The sequence below is a fragment of the Choloepus didactylus genome, chromosome 18 (genome assembly GCF_015220235.1).
Source record: "Choloepus didactylus isolate mChoDid1 chromosome 18, mChoDid1.pri, whole genome shotgun sequence".
In the NCBI taxonomy this organism is placed as follows: Eukaryota; Metazoa; Chordata; class Mammalia; order Pilosa; family Megalonychidae; genus Choloepus; species Choloepus didactylus.
The window spans coordinates 72702832-72716844 of record NC_051324.1 but is presented as its reverse complement, the minus strand read 5'-3'; the positions used below and the strand labels follow the sequence as shown (position 1 = coordinate 72716844).

General features: G+C 41.2%; 1 protein-coding gene across 8 annotated transcripts in view; it reads left to right on the top strand.

Annotated features, from left to right (window-relative positions):
- The window catches only part of CYTH1 (cytohesin 1), a 91222-nt gene that overhangs the window by 60718 nt on the left and 16491 nt on the right, over positions 1 to 14013 (top strand). For 5 of the 8 annotated variants that reach the window (XM_037809104.1, XM_037809107.1, XM_037809103.1 and 2 more), the window contains 6 exons: positions 5791 to 5857; positions 6174 to 6292; positions 6655 to 6735; positions 7693 to 7805; positions 9191 to 9339; positions 9802 to 9914. In XM_037809104.1, the coding sequence (XP_037665032.1) occupies positions 5791 to 5857; positions 6174 to 6292; positions 6655 to 6735; positions 7693 to 7805; positions 9191 to 9339; positions 9802 to 9914 (642 nt within the window). Of the gene's footprint in view, positions 1 to 5790; positions 5858 to 6173; positions 6293 to 6654; positions 6736 to 7692; positions 7806 to 9190; positions 9340 to 9801; positions 9915 to 11917; positions 11921 to 14013 lie in introns of all 8 variants that reach the window. The other 3 variants (XM_037809102.1, XM_037809100.1, XM_037809101.1) reach the window with 2 other exon arrangements.

Genomic DNA, 14013 nt, shown 5'->3' with positions numbered 1-14013 from the left:
CAAGAGTAAATAAAAAAATAGAAGATCTTATGGAAATAAAACAAACAGTTGGCCAAATTAAAAAGACTCTGGATACTCATAATACAGATTAGAGGAAGCTGAACAATGACTCAGCCTCCTCGAGGACCACAGAACAGAAAATGAAAGAACCGAAGAAAGAATGGGGAAAAAAATCGAAAAAATTGAAATGGATCTCAGGGATACGATAGATTAAAAAAACGTCCAAATTTAAGACTCATTGGTGTTCCAGAAAGGGAAGAGAAGGGTAAAGGTCTAGAAAGAGTATTCAAAGAAATTGTTGGGGAAAACTTCCCAAACCTTCTACACAATATAAATGCACAAAACATAAATGCCCAGCAAACTCCAAATAGAATAAATCCAAATAAACCCACTCCAAGACATATTCTGATCAGACTGTCAAATACTGAAGAGAAGGAGCAAGTTCTGAAAGCAGCAAGAGAAAAGCAATTCATCACATACAAAGGAAACAACATAAGACTAAGTTGTGACTACTCAGTGGCCACCATGGAGGCGGGAAGGCAGTGGCATGACATATTTAAAACTCTGAGAGAGAAAAATTTCCAACCAAGAATACTTTATGCAGCAAAACTCTCCTTCAAATTTGAGGGAGAGCTTAAATTTTTCACAAACAAATGCTGAGAGATTTTGCTAATAAAAGACCTGCCCTACTTCAGATACTAAAGGGAGCCCTACCGACAGAGAAAAAAGCTGAGGGACTTCATCACCAGTAGATCAGTCCTATAAGAAATGCTAAAGGGAGTTGAGCAGGCTGAAAGGAAGGGACACTAAACAATTGACTGAAACTACATGAAGAAATAAAGGGTACCACTAAAGATCACATGGTAAATACAAATACCAATACTACTGTATTTTTGATTTGTAACTCCGCTATTTACTTCCTGCAGTATCTAAAATACATAAACTGTAATGATAAATCAGTGGTTTTGGACTCAATGTAAAATATGTAATTTTTGACAAGAACTACGTAAGAGTGGGGGAATGAGGGAGTATAGGAACATAGTTTATGTGTCATATTGAAGTTAAGTTGGTATCAAAGAAAAACAAGATTGTTATAGATTTAAGATGTTAAATTTAAGCCCCACGGTAAACACAAAGAAAGTATCAGAGAATATGACCATAGAGATGAAAAGTAGAGTAGAGGTTCCGAGAAGTGGGGGAAGGGGCAATGGAGAGTTAAGAAATGAGTGTAGGGTTTCTGTTTGGGGTGAAGAGAAATTTCTAGAAAGGGATGGTGGGAAGGTAATAGCATTGCAACATTCTAAATGTGATTAATCCCACTAATGGAATGCTAGGGAGGGGGTGGAATGGGGAGATTTAGGCTGTATATATGTTTCCACAATTGGAAAAAAAAAAAAAAGTTTAAATAGATGACAATTAAATGCCAAGGATGATCCTGGATGGGATCTGAGGATGGAGGACAGGAGACTCAAAGGGACACAGATGGGACATAAGGAAAAAAAAAAAGAAATATAGAATGCAAGCTTTGTATCAAGGTTGAATTTCTTGAACTTCTTAGCTGCATTTAATGGGATTGCATAAAAGAATGTTCTTGTTCATGGGAAATGTATATGTGAATTATATGTTTTTTCAAGAATGTGTGCAGCTTGCTCTCATATGTTCAGAAGACAGAGCAATAGATGATGGATGATAGGGAGGGAGAGAGGGAGGGAGGGAAAGAAAGAAAGAAATGGTGGTGTGACAGGATGTTAAAGGTGGTGGATCGGGGTATCGGGGGAGGGGGGTTGGGGTATGCTGGAGTTCTGTGTATGGGGTTTGTACTGTTTTTGCAACTGTTCCTGTAAGTTTGAATTTATCTCAAAATAGAATTTCTTATTAAAAAAAAAAAAGAAAAGAAAAGCCATACCTAGTGTTGGTGAGAGGTGGTGAGAGTAAAATGGTATAACCATTTGAGAAATAGCTTGGCGATTTCTTACAAAATACTCACGTGATGACTCAGCAATTCTTAGCCGTTTAAATTTGCCTTGATTTAGGTCTTATTAATAAATTTTATAAAATTTTATTTATTTTTAGTTATGATAAAATATATATATACCATAAAAATCATTTTAACAATTTTAAGTAGATAGTTCTTTGACATTAAGTACATTGACAATACTGTACAACTTTCATCACTGTTTCCAGACTATTTTCATCATCCCAAACCAAAATCCGTACTCTTTATTAGTAATCACTCCATGTTCTCTCTTCTCCCACACTTGGTAACCACTATTCTGCTTTCTGTCTCTATGAATTTGCTTATTCTAAGTAATTCATATAGGACGAATCATACAACATTTGTTCTTTTGTGTCTGACGTATTTCACTTAAGGTTCGTCCATGTTATAGCATGTACCAGCACTTCATTTCTTTTTACGCTGAAAGATATTCCATGGGATGGGTAGATCACACTTTGTTTGTCCATTCGTCTGTTGACAGACACTTGGGTTGCTTCCACCTTTTGGTTGTTGTGAACATTACTGTACAAATATCTGTCCAAGTCCCTGCTTTCAGTACTTTGGGGTATTTGCCTAGGAATAGAATTGCCAAGTCATATGATGATTCTGTTTAACTTTTTGAGGAACCTCCGAACTGCTGTCCACAGCGACTGCACCGTTTTATATCACACCAACAGCGAATGAGGGTTCTGTTTCTCTGCATCCTCGCCAACACTTGCTATTTTCAGTTTTTTTTTTTTTTTTTTTTAAGTAATAGTCACCCTGGAGGGTGTGAAAGTGGTATCCCATTGTAGTTTTAGTTTACATTTCTCCAGTGGCTGATGATATTGAGCATCTTCTCATATACTTACTGGCCAGTGGAATATCTTCTTTGGAGAAATGTCTGTTCAAATCCTTGGTCCATTTTTCAGTTGGGTTGTTTTGTTGCTGTTGCTGAGTTATAGGAGTTCTTTATGTATTTTGGATATAAACCCTTATCAGATATATGGTTTCCAAATATTTCCTCCCATTCTGTAGGTTGTTTTTTTCACTTTTTTGATAATGTCCTTTAATGCACAGAAGTTTTTAATTTTAAAGTCCCATTTATCTATTTTTTTTTCTTTTGTTGCCTGGGCTTTTGGTGTGAAATCTGAAACTCCGTGGCCTCCTACAAGGTCCTGAAGATATTTCCCTATGATTTCTTGTGAGAGTTTTATAGTATTAGCTCTCATATTTAGGTCATTGATCCATTTTGAATTAATTTTTGTATATGGTGAGAGGTGGGGGTCCACATTCATTCTTTTGCCTGTGGATTTCCAGGTGTCCCAGCACCATTTGTTGAGGAGGCAATTCTTTCCCTGTAGAGTGGACTTGGCACCCTCGTCAAAGATCAACTGGCCATAGATGTGTGGATTTATCTCTGGACTCTCAATTTTATTCGATTGGTCTACATGTCTTTCCTTATGCCAGCTTCACACTGTCTTAATTACTTTAACTTTCTAGTAAGTTTTGAAGTTGGGAAGTATGAGTCCTCCAACTTTGTTCTTTTTCTTCAAGATAAGGCTCTTCAGGGCCCTTTGCAATTCCATATGAATTTGAGGATCAGCTTTTCCATTTCTACAAAAAAGATTACTGGAATTTTGGTAGGGGCTGCATCAAATCTGTAAATCACCTTAGGCATTATTGACATCTTAACAATATTAAGTTTTCTAATCTATGAATGCGGACTGTCTTTTCATTTATTAAGGTCTTTAATTTCTTTCAGCCATGTTTTGTAGTTTTCATTGAAGTTTTTCACCCCTTGGTTTAATTTATTTCTAGGTATATTATTGTATTCTTTTAGATGTTATTGTAAATGGAATTGTTTTCTTGATTTCCTTTTCCGATTGTTCATTACTGGTGTACAGAAACTCAACTGACTTCTGAGCATTTGTCTTGTATCCTGCAACTCTGAGGAATTTGTTTGTTAGATCTAATAGCTTTCTTGTGGGTTCTTTAGGGTTTTCTGTATATAAGATCATGTCATCTGTGTATAGGGATAATTTGACTTCTTGCTTTCCAATTTAGATGCCATTTAATTTCTTTCTCTTCCTGACTGCTCTGGCTAGAACTTCCAGTGCAGCATTGAGTAACAGCTCTGATCTTAGGGGATAAACTTTCAGTCTTTTACCATTGAGTATGATTCTTGCTGTGAGTTTTTCATAAATGCCTTCGAACATGTTGAGGAAGTACCCTTCTCTTTGTAGTTTTCTGAGTGTTTTCATCATGAAAGGATATGGATTATGTCAAATGCCGTTTTTTGCATCAATTGTGTCATCATGTGGTGTTTTCCATTCCTATTAATGTGATGTTTTACTTGGATTGATTTTACTAGGTTGAAACACCCTTGCATTCCTGGAATAAATGCTACTTGGTCATGGTGTGTAATTCTTTTAATATACTGTTGGATTCAGTTTGCCAATATTTTGTTGAGGGTTTTTGCATCTGTGTTCATAAGCAATGCTTGTCTATAACTTTCCTTTAACGTGGTATCTTTATCTGGGTTTGGTAGCAGGTTAATTCTGGCTTCATAGAATGAGTCAGGAAGTAATCCCTCCTCTTCTCTTTTTTGTCTGGAAGAGTTTGAGGAGGATTGGTGTCAAATGTTCTTTAAATGTTTGGTGGAATTAAGCAGTGGATCCATCCGGTCCTAGACTTCTTGTTTTGGGGAAGTTTTTGATGACTGATTTGTCTCTTTACTTTGCTATCAGTCTGTTGAGATTTTCTATTTCTTTTTGCATCAGATTAGGTAATATGTATGCCTCTGGGAATTTGTCCATTTCATCCAGGTTTTTCAATTTGTTTACATGTAATTGTTCACAGTACCCTTTTATAGTCTTATTTATTTCTGTAAGATCAGTAGTAATGTCCACACTTTTATTCTGATTTTGGTTATTTGTGTCCTCTCTCCTTTACTTTGTCAGTGTAGCTAGAGTATTAGTAGTATTTAGGTTAAAATTAGGGATTTCTAGGTACCTAGTCAAAGCTCTTCATTCTAGCTGAAATTAAGTCGTAAGTTCCCGTTTTGACTTTGTTTCTCAGGCAGCAGTTTATAGGGAATCCTTGTAATTCTTTCCTGATTTCTGATGCTTCTCAAAGTTGTCAGATGTTTCCTTCAAAACTTCTAAAAGCTTAGGAACATTTTTTTTCCTGTGTGGATGTGGCCAGTGAAGACATTTTTTTCTGAATGAAGCACTGCTCCACGCTACTTCGTGGATAAACCTCAGAAATCGTATGCTAAATGAAAGAAGCTAGACAAAAAATGTCATATAACGTATGATTTCATTTATAAGAAATATCCGGAAAAGACCAATTTATGGAGACAGAGAATAGATTAGTGGTTGCTGGGGGCTGTGGTCGGAATGAGGGTTAACCATAAATGAGTGTGAGGAATTTTATTGGAGTGATGAAAATGTTCTAGAACTGGATTATGGTGATGGTTGCACAACTTAGTAAGCTTACTAACAATCATTAAATGTATACTTACTGGCTATTATATGGTAAGTTAATTATACCTTAATAAAGTTTTTTAAAAATCACGTTTCAAAAACAAGAGAAAAGCACCAATCTTGGGTAGAAGGAGCAAATGAGCACAGAGGCGGGGTCAGGATTTCAGGCTGTCTTTTATAGTTAAACCAGCCTCATGCCTGTTGCTTTCTTGGAGCAATCCTTTGCAAACCTCCGTAAGTCCGTGGATGCCTGAAGGCATTCTGTGGGTCTTTTAATGCTTTCCAGTTACCTGAAGTACTAAAATGGCTGTGGTGGATGTTTTACAGGAAGAACATGCAGAGGAACAAACAGGTAGCCATGGGCAGGAAAAAGTTTAACATGGACCCTAAAAAGGTACGTGAAAAGGAAACAGCAGAAGCCCGAAGCCTTCAGCATGAGGGTTTCTCACAGTGCTCAGACAGACCCCAAAGATGCTTTCCTGAGCCTCCCAGTTCATGCTGCCATTTTGTAGAGCAAATCTCCTGTCTTCCTGAGTTGTAAGCCCTGGGTCCTGAAGTGTGGTTTCCCTGGCCCTTGGGTCAGCCGGCAAGTATGTATGAGATACCTGCTCTGCGACCAGTACACCCACAGCCGCATGTCCCTGCCCTTTCCCCTTGCTTTTGAGGAGCTCCTGGGGTGAGCTCCTTGGATCTGTGCTGTCTTATTCTAGGGGATCCAGTTCTTAATAGAGAATGACCTGCTGAAGAACACTTGTGAAGACATTGCCCAGTTCTTGTATAAAGGTGAAGGGCTCAACAAAACAGCCATTGGTGACTACCTGGGGGAGAGGTAAGGCCTCAAAGGATACTTGAAGGGCAAAGAAGGTCAGGAATAACCTGAAGAAACAAACTCCAGATTGCTCCAAGTTCTTGGGGAAATTTTTGTCCTAAGGCAGCAGTAGCCACAGTGGTATTGAGGGGAAATAGTTGTAGGGGCTGTTTATTGATATGTATGAGGGAGGACAGAGTTAGGCCGGGTTCTTCTCTCTTCTGAGAGGAGGGTTGGTTAGTGGTCAGCTTTTCCCAGGCCCGTTTGGCCACGGGACTGTGTGGGAAACACTGACCGGACGGGGATGGGATGGACCTTGGTGTCTCGTCATCAGCTTCTGACTTCTGGATTTTTTCTGCCTGTCTTTTGACTCCTCTTGATAGAGATGAGTTTAACATCCAGGTTCTTCATGCCTTTGTGGAGTTACATGAGTTCACGGATCTTAACCTTGTCCAGGCGTTACGGTGAGTACATTTGAGGTGAATATCCGGGAAGGTACGAAAGGCAGGTTTTGCATCATTTCAAGTGTTTTCTGAAATTGTCTTTTGTCTGTCATGTTGGCATTTTATTGAAATTATATCTTTGGGAATTATTTTTACTATCTTGAAGTGTCTTGAGGAAAGCAGTCTATTGGACTATGACTGAAAACTATTGGATGGCTAGAGGAATTAAAAAATAATATATCCTGAAATCAAATTCTGTAAAAATCTTCCTCAGGTTTTACATATGAAGCTTTGGAAATTGATGAATTATTAAATTTTGAAGTCTTTTCTAATTTCCAGTTTAGAAAACCCTTCAATTTCCTGTCCTTAGAATAGGAAATAGGGAGTTGTGCATTTCATTTGACAAAGAGAAAAGTAAACTTTATTTTTTTTTACTAAAATACCTTTTGAGAAATTTCATGAGAAATTTTAAAGCCATTCTGTATTTTCACTACAATAGGTGTAAATAATAGCATCGCCTTTTTGCACGGTCATTTAGATGACAATAGTCCTGAATTAAACTTATTGGTCATGAGTCAGAGGCTTTCTCTCCTTGATTCAAAGAGATCAGTTGTAAATACTTTGACAAGAAAATTTTCTCTTCTTCTGCCATCCCATCTTGTGTTCTGGAAACTGGAGTTTGCTTGAAATGAGCATTATCACATTTCAGTCTTGTGCATTAATCAGAGAAGACCCATTCTTTTGAACAGGATAATCTTAGTTTTTTTTCTCCTTTGATTAAGGTAACATGATATAGAACGAAATGTTTGCATATGTTCAGAGTTACTAAGACAGAAGTTGTAAGTTCTATAAATTACAGTGACAGAAGCAGGTCTTCATTTTACCTCTTGATATTAAACATTGTTGGAAGTTTAGTAATTCATGGAGAAATAAATTATCTCCCCAAACACTGTGACCCGCCCTGTCCTCCTCACCCAGGCAGTTCCTGTGGAGCTTCCGGCTGCCCGGAGAGGCCCAGAAGATCGACCGGATGATGGAGGCCTTCGCCCAGCGGTACTGCCAGTGCAACTCTGGGGTGTTTCAGTCCACAGGTGAGCGGGCGCCGGCTCGCCTCTGACACAGGAGGGCTTGGATTCAGGCCCAGGGAATCCGTTTAAGTTACAATAGTCGAGTTGGAAATAATCCAAAAGTCCAATGGGAAGAGAATAGGCATAAAAATTGTGGCACCTCTGAATTATTGAATATGCAGCCATTAAAAATCATGTTTTTAAAAGGAATTTTTTTATCTTTTCTTTTTTTTAATTAGAGAAGTTGTGGATTTACAGAAGAATCATGCACAAAATTCAGAGCTCCCATATACCACCTTGCATTAGTGTGGTACAATTGTTAGAATTCATGAAAGAATATTTTTATAATTGTGCTACTAACTATAGTTCATTGTTTACAATGGCGTGCACTGTGTTGTAGAGTCCTAGGTTTGGTTTTTTTAATTTTTTATTCAAGTACCATAAATACAACCTAACATTTCCCCTGTGAACCACATTTAAATATATAATTCAGGGCTGTTCATCACATTCACAAGGTTATGCTCCCATCACCACATCCATTACCAAAACTTGAAGAGGAATTTTTAACAACATAGGTAAATGCTGTTAAGATTAGTATAAAAGGCAGGCACCAACACCATGACTACAGCTTTGTTCCAGTGTGTGTCTGAGAGACCTCTGTGATCTGTTACACGTGGGCACTTTTGTGGAGAGGAAATAAAGCAAAAGAAGTTATTCCTAGATTATGGGATGATGTGTAATTCGCATTTTCTTTTTCCACATTTTGCTGTTTTTCATATTTTCTAGATTGTACACATCTCCTTTTACAATCTGAAAAGATCAGCATCTTTAAGTAAAATGAAGGGGCGTCAGTATTTTTTCCCTCTGAGCTCTGTTCAGGTAGATATCGGCACTTAAGAGAGCTGTCAGACTTTGCCTTTAGCTCTCCCTGCAAGATGACTTCCTTCAGAGAATTAAACATTTTTGAATAAATCCATGGTTTCATTTTTTTTCCCTGTAGTTGCCAAAGTTATACATGAATATATTTTTGTTATAAAAAATAGAAAGTGAACTTCCTTTCATGTTCTCTCCCCCAAGTTAACTGTCCTTCCCCCTAATACACAGTGTTAAGAATTTGGCATGCATCCTTCTAGAAGCTTCCTGATCATCTCCGTAGGGCCATATGTACGTATGCGCACTGGTCCTTCTGAGGCATGAGGGGCATGCTCCACGTGCTGCTTCATGCCTCGCCTTTTCCAGGTAACATTATGCCTTAGAGCAGGTCAGACGTGGGTTCCTCCATGTCAAAGCATGTGGATTTGTCCCATTCTTTTGAGAACGTGGCTTTTATTCTTGATTGCACCTGGCACATCTGCTCTTTGGTGTGGGGTGTTTCTGCTCATCGCCTGTTGCTTTTGTCTTATCTTCAGACACTTGCTACGTCCTCTCCTTTGCCATCATCATGCTGAACACCAGCCTGCACAACCCCAATGTCAAGGATAAGCCCACCGTGGAGAGGTTCATTGCCATGAACCGAGGCATCAACGACGGAGGGGACCTGCCTGAGGAGCTGCTCCGGGTGAGCAGGGGGAAGTTGGCGCGTGCTGCCGGCTCCCTGTTCAGTCAACAGTGTTCCCTGGGAGCAGGGCCACTGTCTAGGAGGGGAGAAGGATGTAGGATTTCTCGAGTGCCCACTCTTACCTTATTTAGTTTTGTGAACTTCATTAAGAAATTGGCATTGAGGCCCAGCTAAGGAAACTGGAAAGGGAAAGTGGTTTATAAACCTGAAACTGAAAGCTTGCAGAGAAGTCAAGCTGCGTTCCTTTTTTTTCCCATTTCCCTCTTAGGCATCTCGGCTGTTTTTTCGCCAGACTGTGAGCTGCCTGAAGGCAGGAATTGTCCTGCTCTTCTGTGCCAGTGTCTAGCAGGGTGCAAGGCCTGCTGTGGGCACAAATGCATGCTTGTGGAAGGAGTGCAGAGCAAGGGGGGAGGGAAAGATGTTTGTAGAACTGGGGACATAAAATGTCATCTTTTATCCCAGAATCTCTATGAGAGCATAAAAAATGAACCCTTTAAAATCCCAGAAGATGATGGGAATGACCTCACCCACACTTTCTTCAATCCGGACCGAGAAGGCTGGCTTTTAAAGCTCGGTAAGTGGCCCCCTCTGGGGCAGGGCTCCTGCTTCAGCAACTGGGAGAGGAAGGTGCATGTGTACGTGCACTCAGGCGCACACGTGCCCGTGGCATGGGAGCTGTGCGTTGGTTCCAGGGGTCCCTAGGGAGTGACCTTGTTATGTATTCAGTTATGACAAAGCCCACCTCCAGGAAGGAAGTGACCTGCATGGTCACACAGACGTGACTGGGGTAGACTGCACGCAGCCATCACTGCCCACGGGTCCACGCTGGCGTTTCGTGGCCAGGTTTCATTAAGGCAGTTGCTGTGGCCCTGGCCCTTCCCTCTCCTGGCCCTTGCAGTCGCTGGGCAGCTGAACTGCTGCGTCCATCTCTCTCTCTCCCGTTACCCGAGTTGCACCTGGCACTCCCGCCCCCCGCTCCGCGGTGCATCATCACTTCCTTCCGCATCTGCCCCCCACAGTGTGCATGGCAACCTGGAGCCCGGCTGCAGCTCAGTCCACAGCACTCTTGCTCATTCTCGGGCAGCAGTTTGTTTTTTTTGTTTTTTTGTTTTTCCCCCTTCCTTTCCAATTCAAATCAGCCACATTAATGATTTTGTTGATTCAGAAAAATTAAAAATTTATTCCTCTTCCCTTTACCAAAAGTGAGCTTGTACTACCGAGATTTATAGTCATGCCTTGTTTTGAAGGTGATAGAGTAACCAAAAAAGAACAGAAAATTAGTAAGATTATTTTTTTAATTTATTATTTTCAGACCAGAGAGAGAGAGCCCTAGACTCTCGGCACATAATGTTATTTCTTTTGTGCCCTAAGAGAGTTCTTTCCGCTGTGTGCTTGGCCTCTGAGTATAAGTGGACTCCCCACATTATTTGGGGGTCCTCCCTTAAAACCATCCTCCTCTACCCGATGAGGTGTAAAGTTAGTCTTCTCTTGGCCTGTACGGACACCTGGGAGGCACTAAAGTGAAATTTTTTATTATTTACCAGCTCAGATAGTAAGAGGATTTATATTTCTTTTTAAAAGTATACCATAAGTCTTTTGTTTATATGTAGTAACTTAATTTATAAATTCTCCTTAAAGGACTACTTCATGGATCAGTTTTAAATATGTTTCAAATTGGCCAACAGTTCATGTATTAAGTCAATGGAACCTTTGAAGTTATGGCTCTAAAATTACTAAAATTACCCACAGGCAACTGGTCTGCTCCACATCCTTCTTGTCAAGCGGATGGCAGTGAAAGGAAACCTGGTGGGAGTTTAAAAAGCGCATCCAACTTTGGGTTTACGTCCCGCCAGCAGAATTTGTTTAAATGCTAATGCTAAGTGTTAGCTTTGGCAGCCCAGGTGCTGAATTAGAGCAGTGCAGAGACTACCTTGGTTCCTGAACCAGGATGACATGTAAATTCATGAGAATTTTTAAAAAAGAAATTTAAATGTGGGACTAGCTCTTAGGTCATTCCATTTTCTAAACTCTTAATGTTGTGCTTTCATCATAGAACACTTAGAATCACTCCCTTTGTGTTTGTGTGCTGCGGAAGGCAGGTTTACCACCCTTCTGTAGTTGTGTGTATATGTCTGTGTATGCATATATCCATAAGAATTTGTATTCTTTGTATACACATATGTACATATATATTCATGGGTATATGTGTGTGCATTCTTACACACAGTTTAAAAAAGTGATAGCCATCTAAAGAAAGACATTTAATTCTCCCTGAAGTAGGCTTCCCTCTTTGTTTTGGATTCTGGATAAAGTAATAAATATTAGCTTCAAAGAGCTGGGTTACAGCTTCTTTGGGTGAGGTTTTGGTAGAGCCTTACATCTTGCCCTCACCCAGCAGCCCATGAGACATCCTTCGCCCCAGGCCCACAGCCTCTACCCAGGCAGACGTGAATGTGACTGATACTTTGCACTGTGAGATTAAGGAGCCTGATTTAATTTCTTTGTTTTAATTTTCTTTTCTCCCTCATTTGTATGTTTCCATGATTTTGGCTCTCCTTTTCCTTGCCCCAAACTCCAGGAGGTATGTAATCCCCTCACCCTGCTCGCTCGCTCTGCCCAGGCCGCTGTAATTGCTGCAGCATTTTCTTATTTTGTTATTTTGGGTTATTTTGTTCTTTCCTTGCTGGTGGTAGTGTCAGTGCTGCTTCTAACTGAGTGTACAGTCCCTAGGGAGCTGGTCAGGATCCGGGTCTGGAGCCGTCTTCATGCTTCACCTCCTAGGAGGAGCCTGTAGTGCCTCAGACAGCAGGTACCACGATGCAGGACGATTTAACTTCACTGGATGTGGTAATACAAGGAAATACAGTGAGAAGGGGTCTGTAAAAGCAGCGGAAGTATACACTGAATTTTATCTTGGAATTATTGACCAGGCATTGGCTATCCTTGTTGAATTCACATTGACATCTGTGAATCAACTGGATTTAAAGTAATTGCTAAAGAGGGTAAGAGGTGGAGAGGAGGAATTTTTGATTTCCCACAGCCATGTGCTTCTACATACCATGATCAAAAAGCAAATTAGCAAAAGAAGTAAATTAGACATCACATATGACATTTGTGTGAAATAAGGAATTGGTGTTTCCTAAACTGAGGACGATGCCAAGTTTGGCATGTACCTTAAAAAGTAGATTTTCTACAAAGAAAAAAAGAAACAACCCAAACCCTGCCTAAATTCCATGTAGGTAATTTCCTAGGTAATGGGGGAGGAACATTACAATGTGGGCTCTGTTTTTTGTTTTGTTTTGGTTTTTCAACGAGTCATCATTAAACCTGCAATTGGCCTCTTAGTTACACTGTTATCTGCTGATTTTTGGGAAACTTGTTTTTTGAGCCAGACAGCTCCTCGTTTTCTGCTCAAGCATTCCTGAAGCAAAGCCAAATTTAAAAAGTAAACCCCCGAATGCTGACATTTATCTTGGGGAAGTGCTGGGTGGCTCGCTTGGGGAAGCGGAGGGAGGGAGGAGCCTGGGAGTTCCACAGGGACTGTGCTGACGCATCGGTCTGTCTGCTTGTCTCACGTCTGTTCCCTCTCAGCCTGGGGACTGCAGGGGGCTTCACGGTGGAGGCCTTTGTGATGCAACAGATTATCCGGGGGAAATAACCAAGCTTCTGGGATCAGAGAGAGACTTTCCCAGCTTTGCTTGTTCTCCTGGATTTCCTTCCAGGGTGTTCCTTTTGGCATTGACCGCTTCCCTGTGGTCTCCCACGTCCCGAGTGTCCCCGGGCTTGTGTCCTGTGACGGTCAGCATGGGTCGGCGTTGCACTGTGTGCTGAGCCCTGCCTGGGAGGCGGACAGCCCAAGGAGCTGCGCAGCTGACGCCTTCGGGCACTCAGAAATAGGGAGGAGTTTCCTTTTTTAATAAGAAATTGGCTCCAACTCTAAATACACTCCTTGTCTTCTTTCTCCTCCTTGTCTATTTTAATTCTGCCCAGCCTTTCCTGTTCTCCACGTGTACGTCATATTTTCATCCATTGGTGGGTTTTCTCGGTTCGTGCCCCATGACCTTTAGGGAGCAGAGGCAAGTGCTCCCTCCCTCTTCTGAGTCACGGTGAGGGAGCGAGTGTTAACTGCGGGGTGTCCGCCCAGGGCGAGGGGCCTGGGCTTGCTTTCGGCAGACTCACTGTCCTAACGTAGGTCTCTGCCACTCGGAATCTTGGCAGTTAGCCTTCAGTCAGTTAACCTCCCCGGGAGTTCTGGTGCCCTAGCAGAGCCTTAAATGGGCCTGAGTGTCCAATAGTCCGTGCAGTTGTCTGTCAGGACCTGTGCTGGTTACTTACGTCCACAACAGGCTGTGCATCACTCCACATACCATACCCCTTGTAGACTCCCCTGATGCAAGCGTGCGTGCGTGCCCTGGCAGTGAAATATTTCCTTTAAAATCTCCCTACTTATGTGCAGCTATTTGTGATGGAGGCAAGGGAGAGCAAGGAGGGATGGGGCTACTTGATTTGCGCCACGTGGTCCTTGCTTTTTATGGAGATGGGGAAGTGGTGAGCTCTGTGAGGCAAAGCAGCCTGTGGCGTCCAGGGCAGTAAGGCGTGTTTCTGACATGCCGTGCGTGTCTTGAAATGTGAAAGCCTGAGGGATGATTTTTTTTGGTTCGTGTTCAGCAAGTT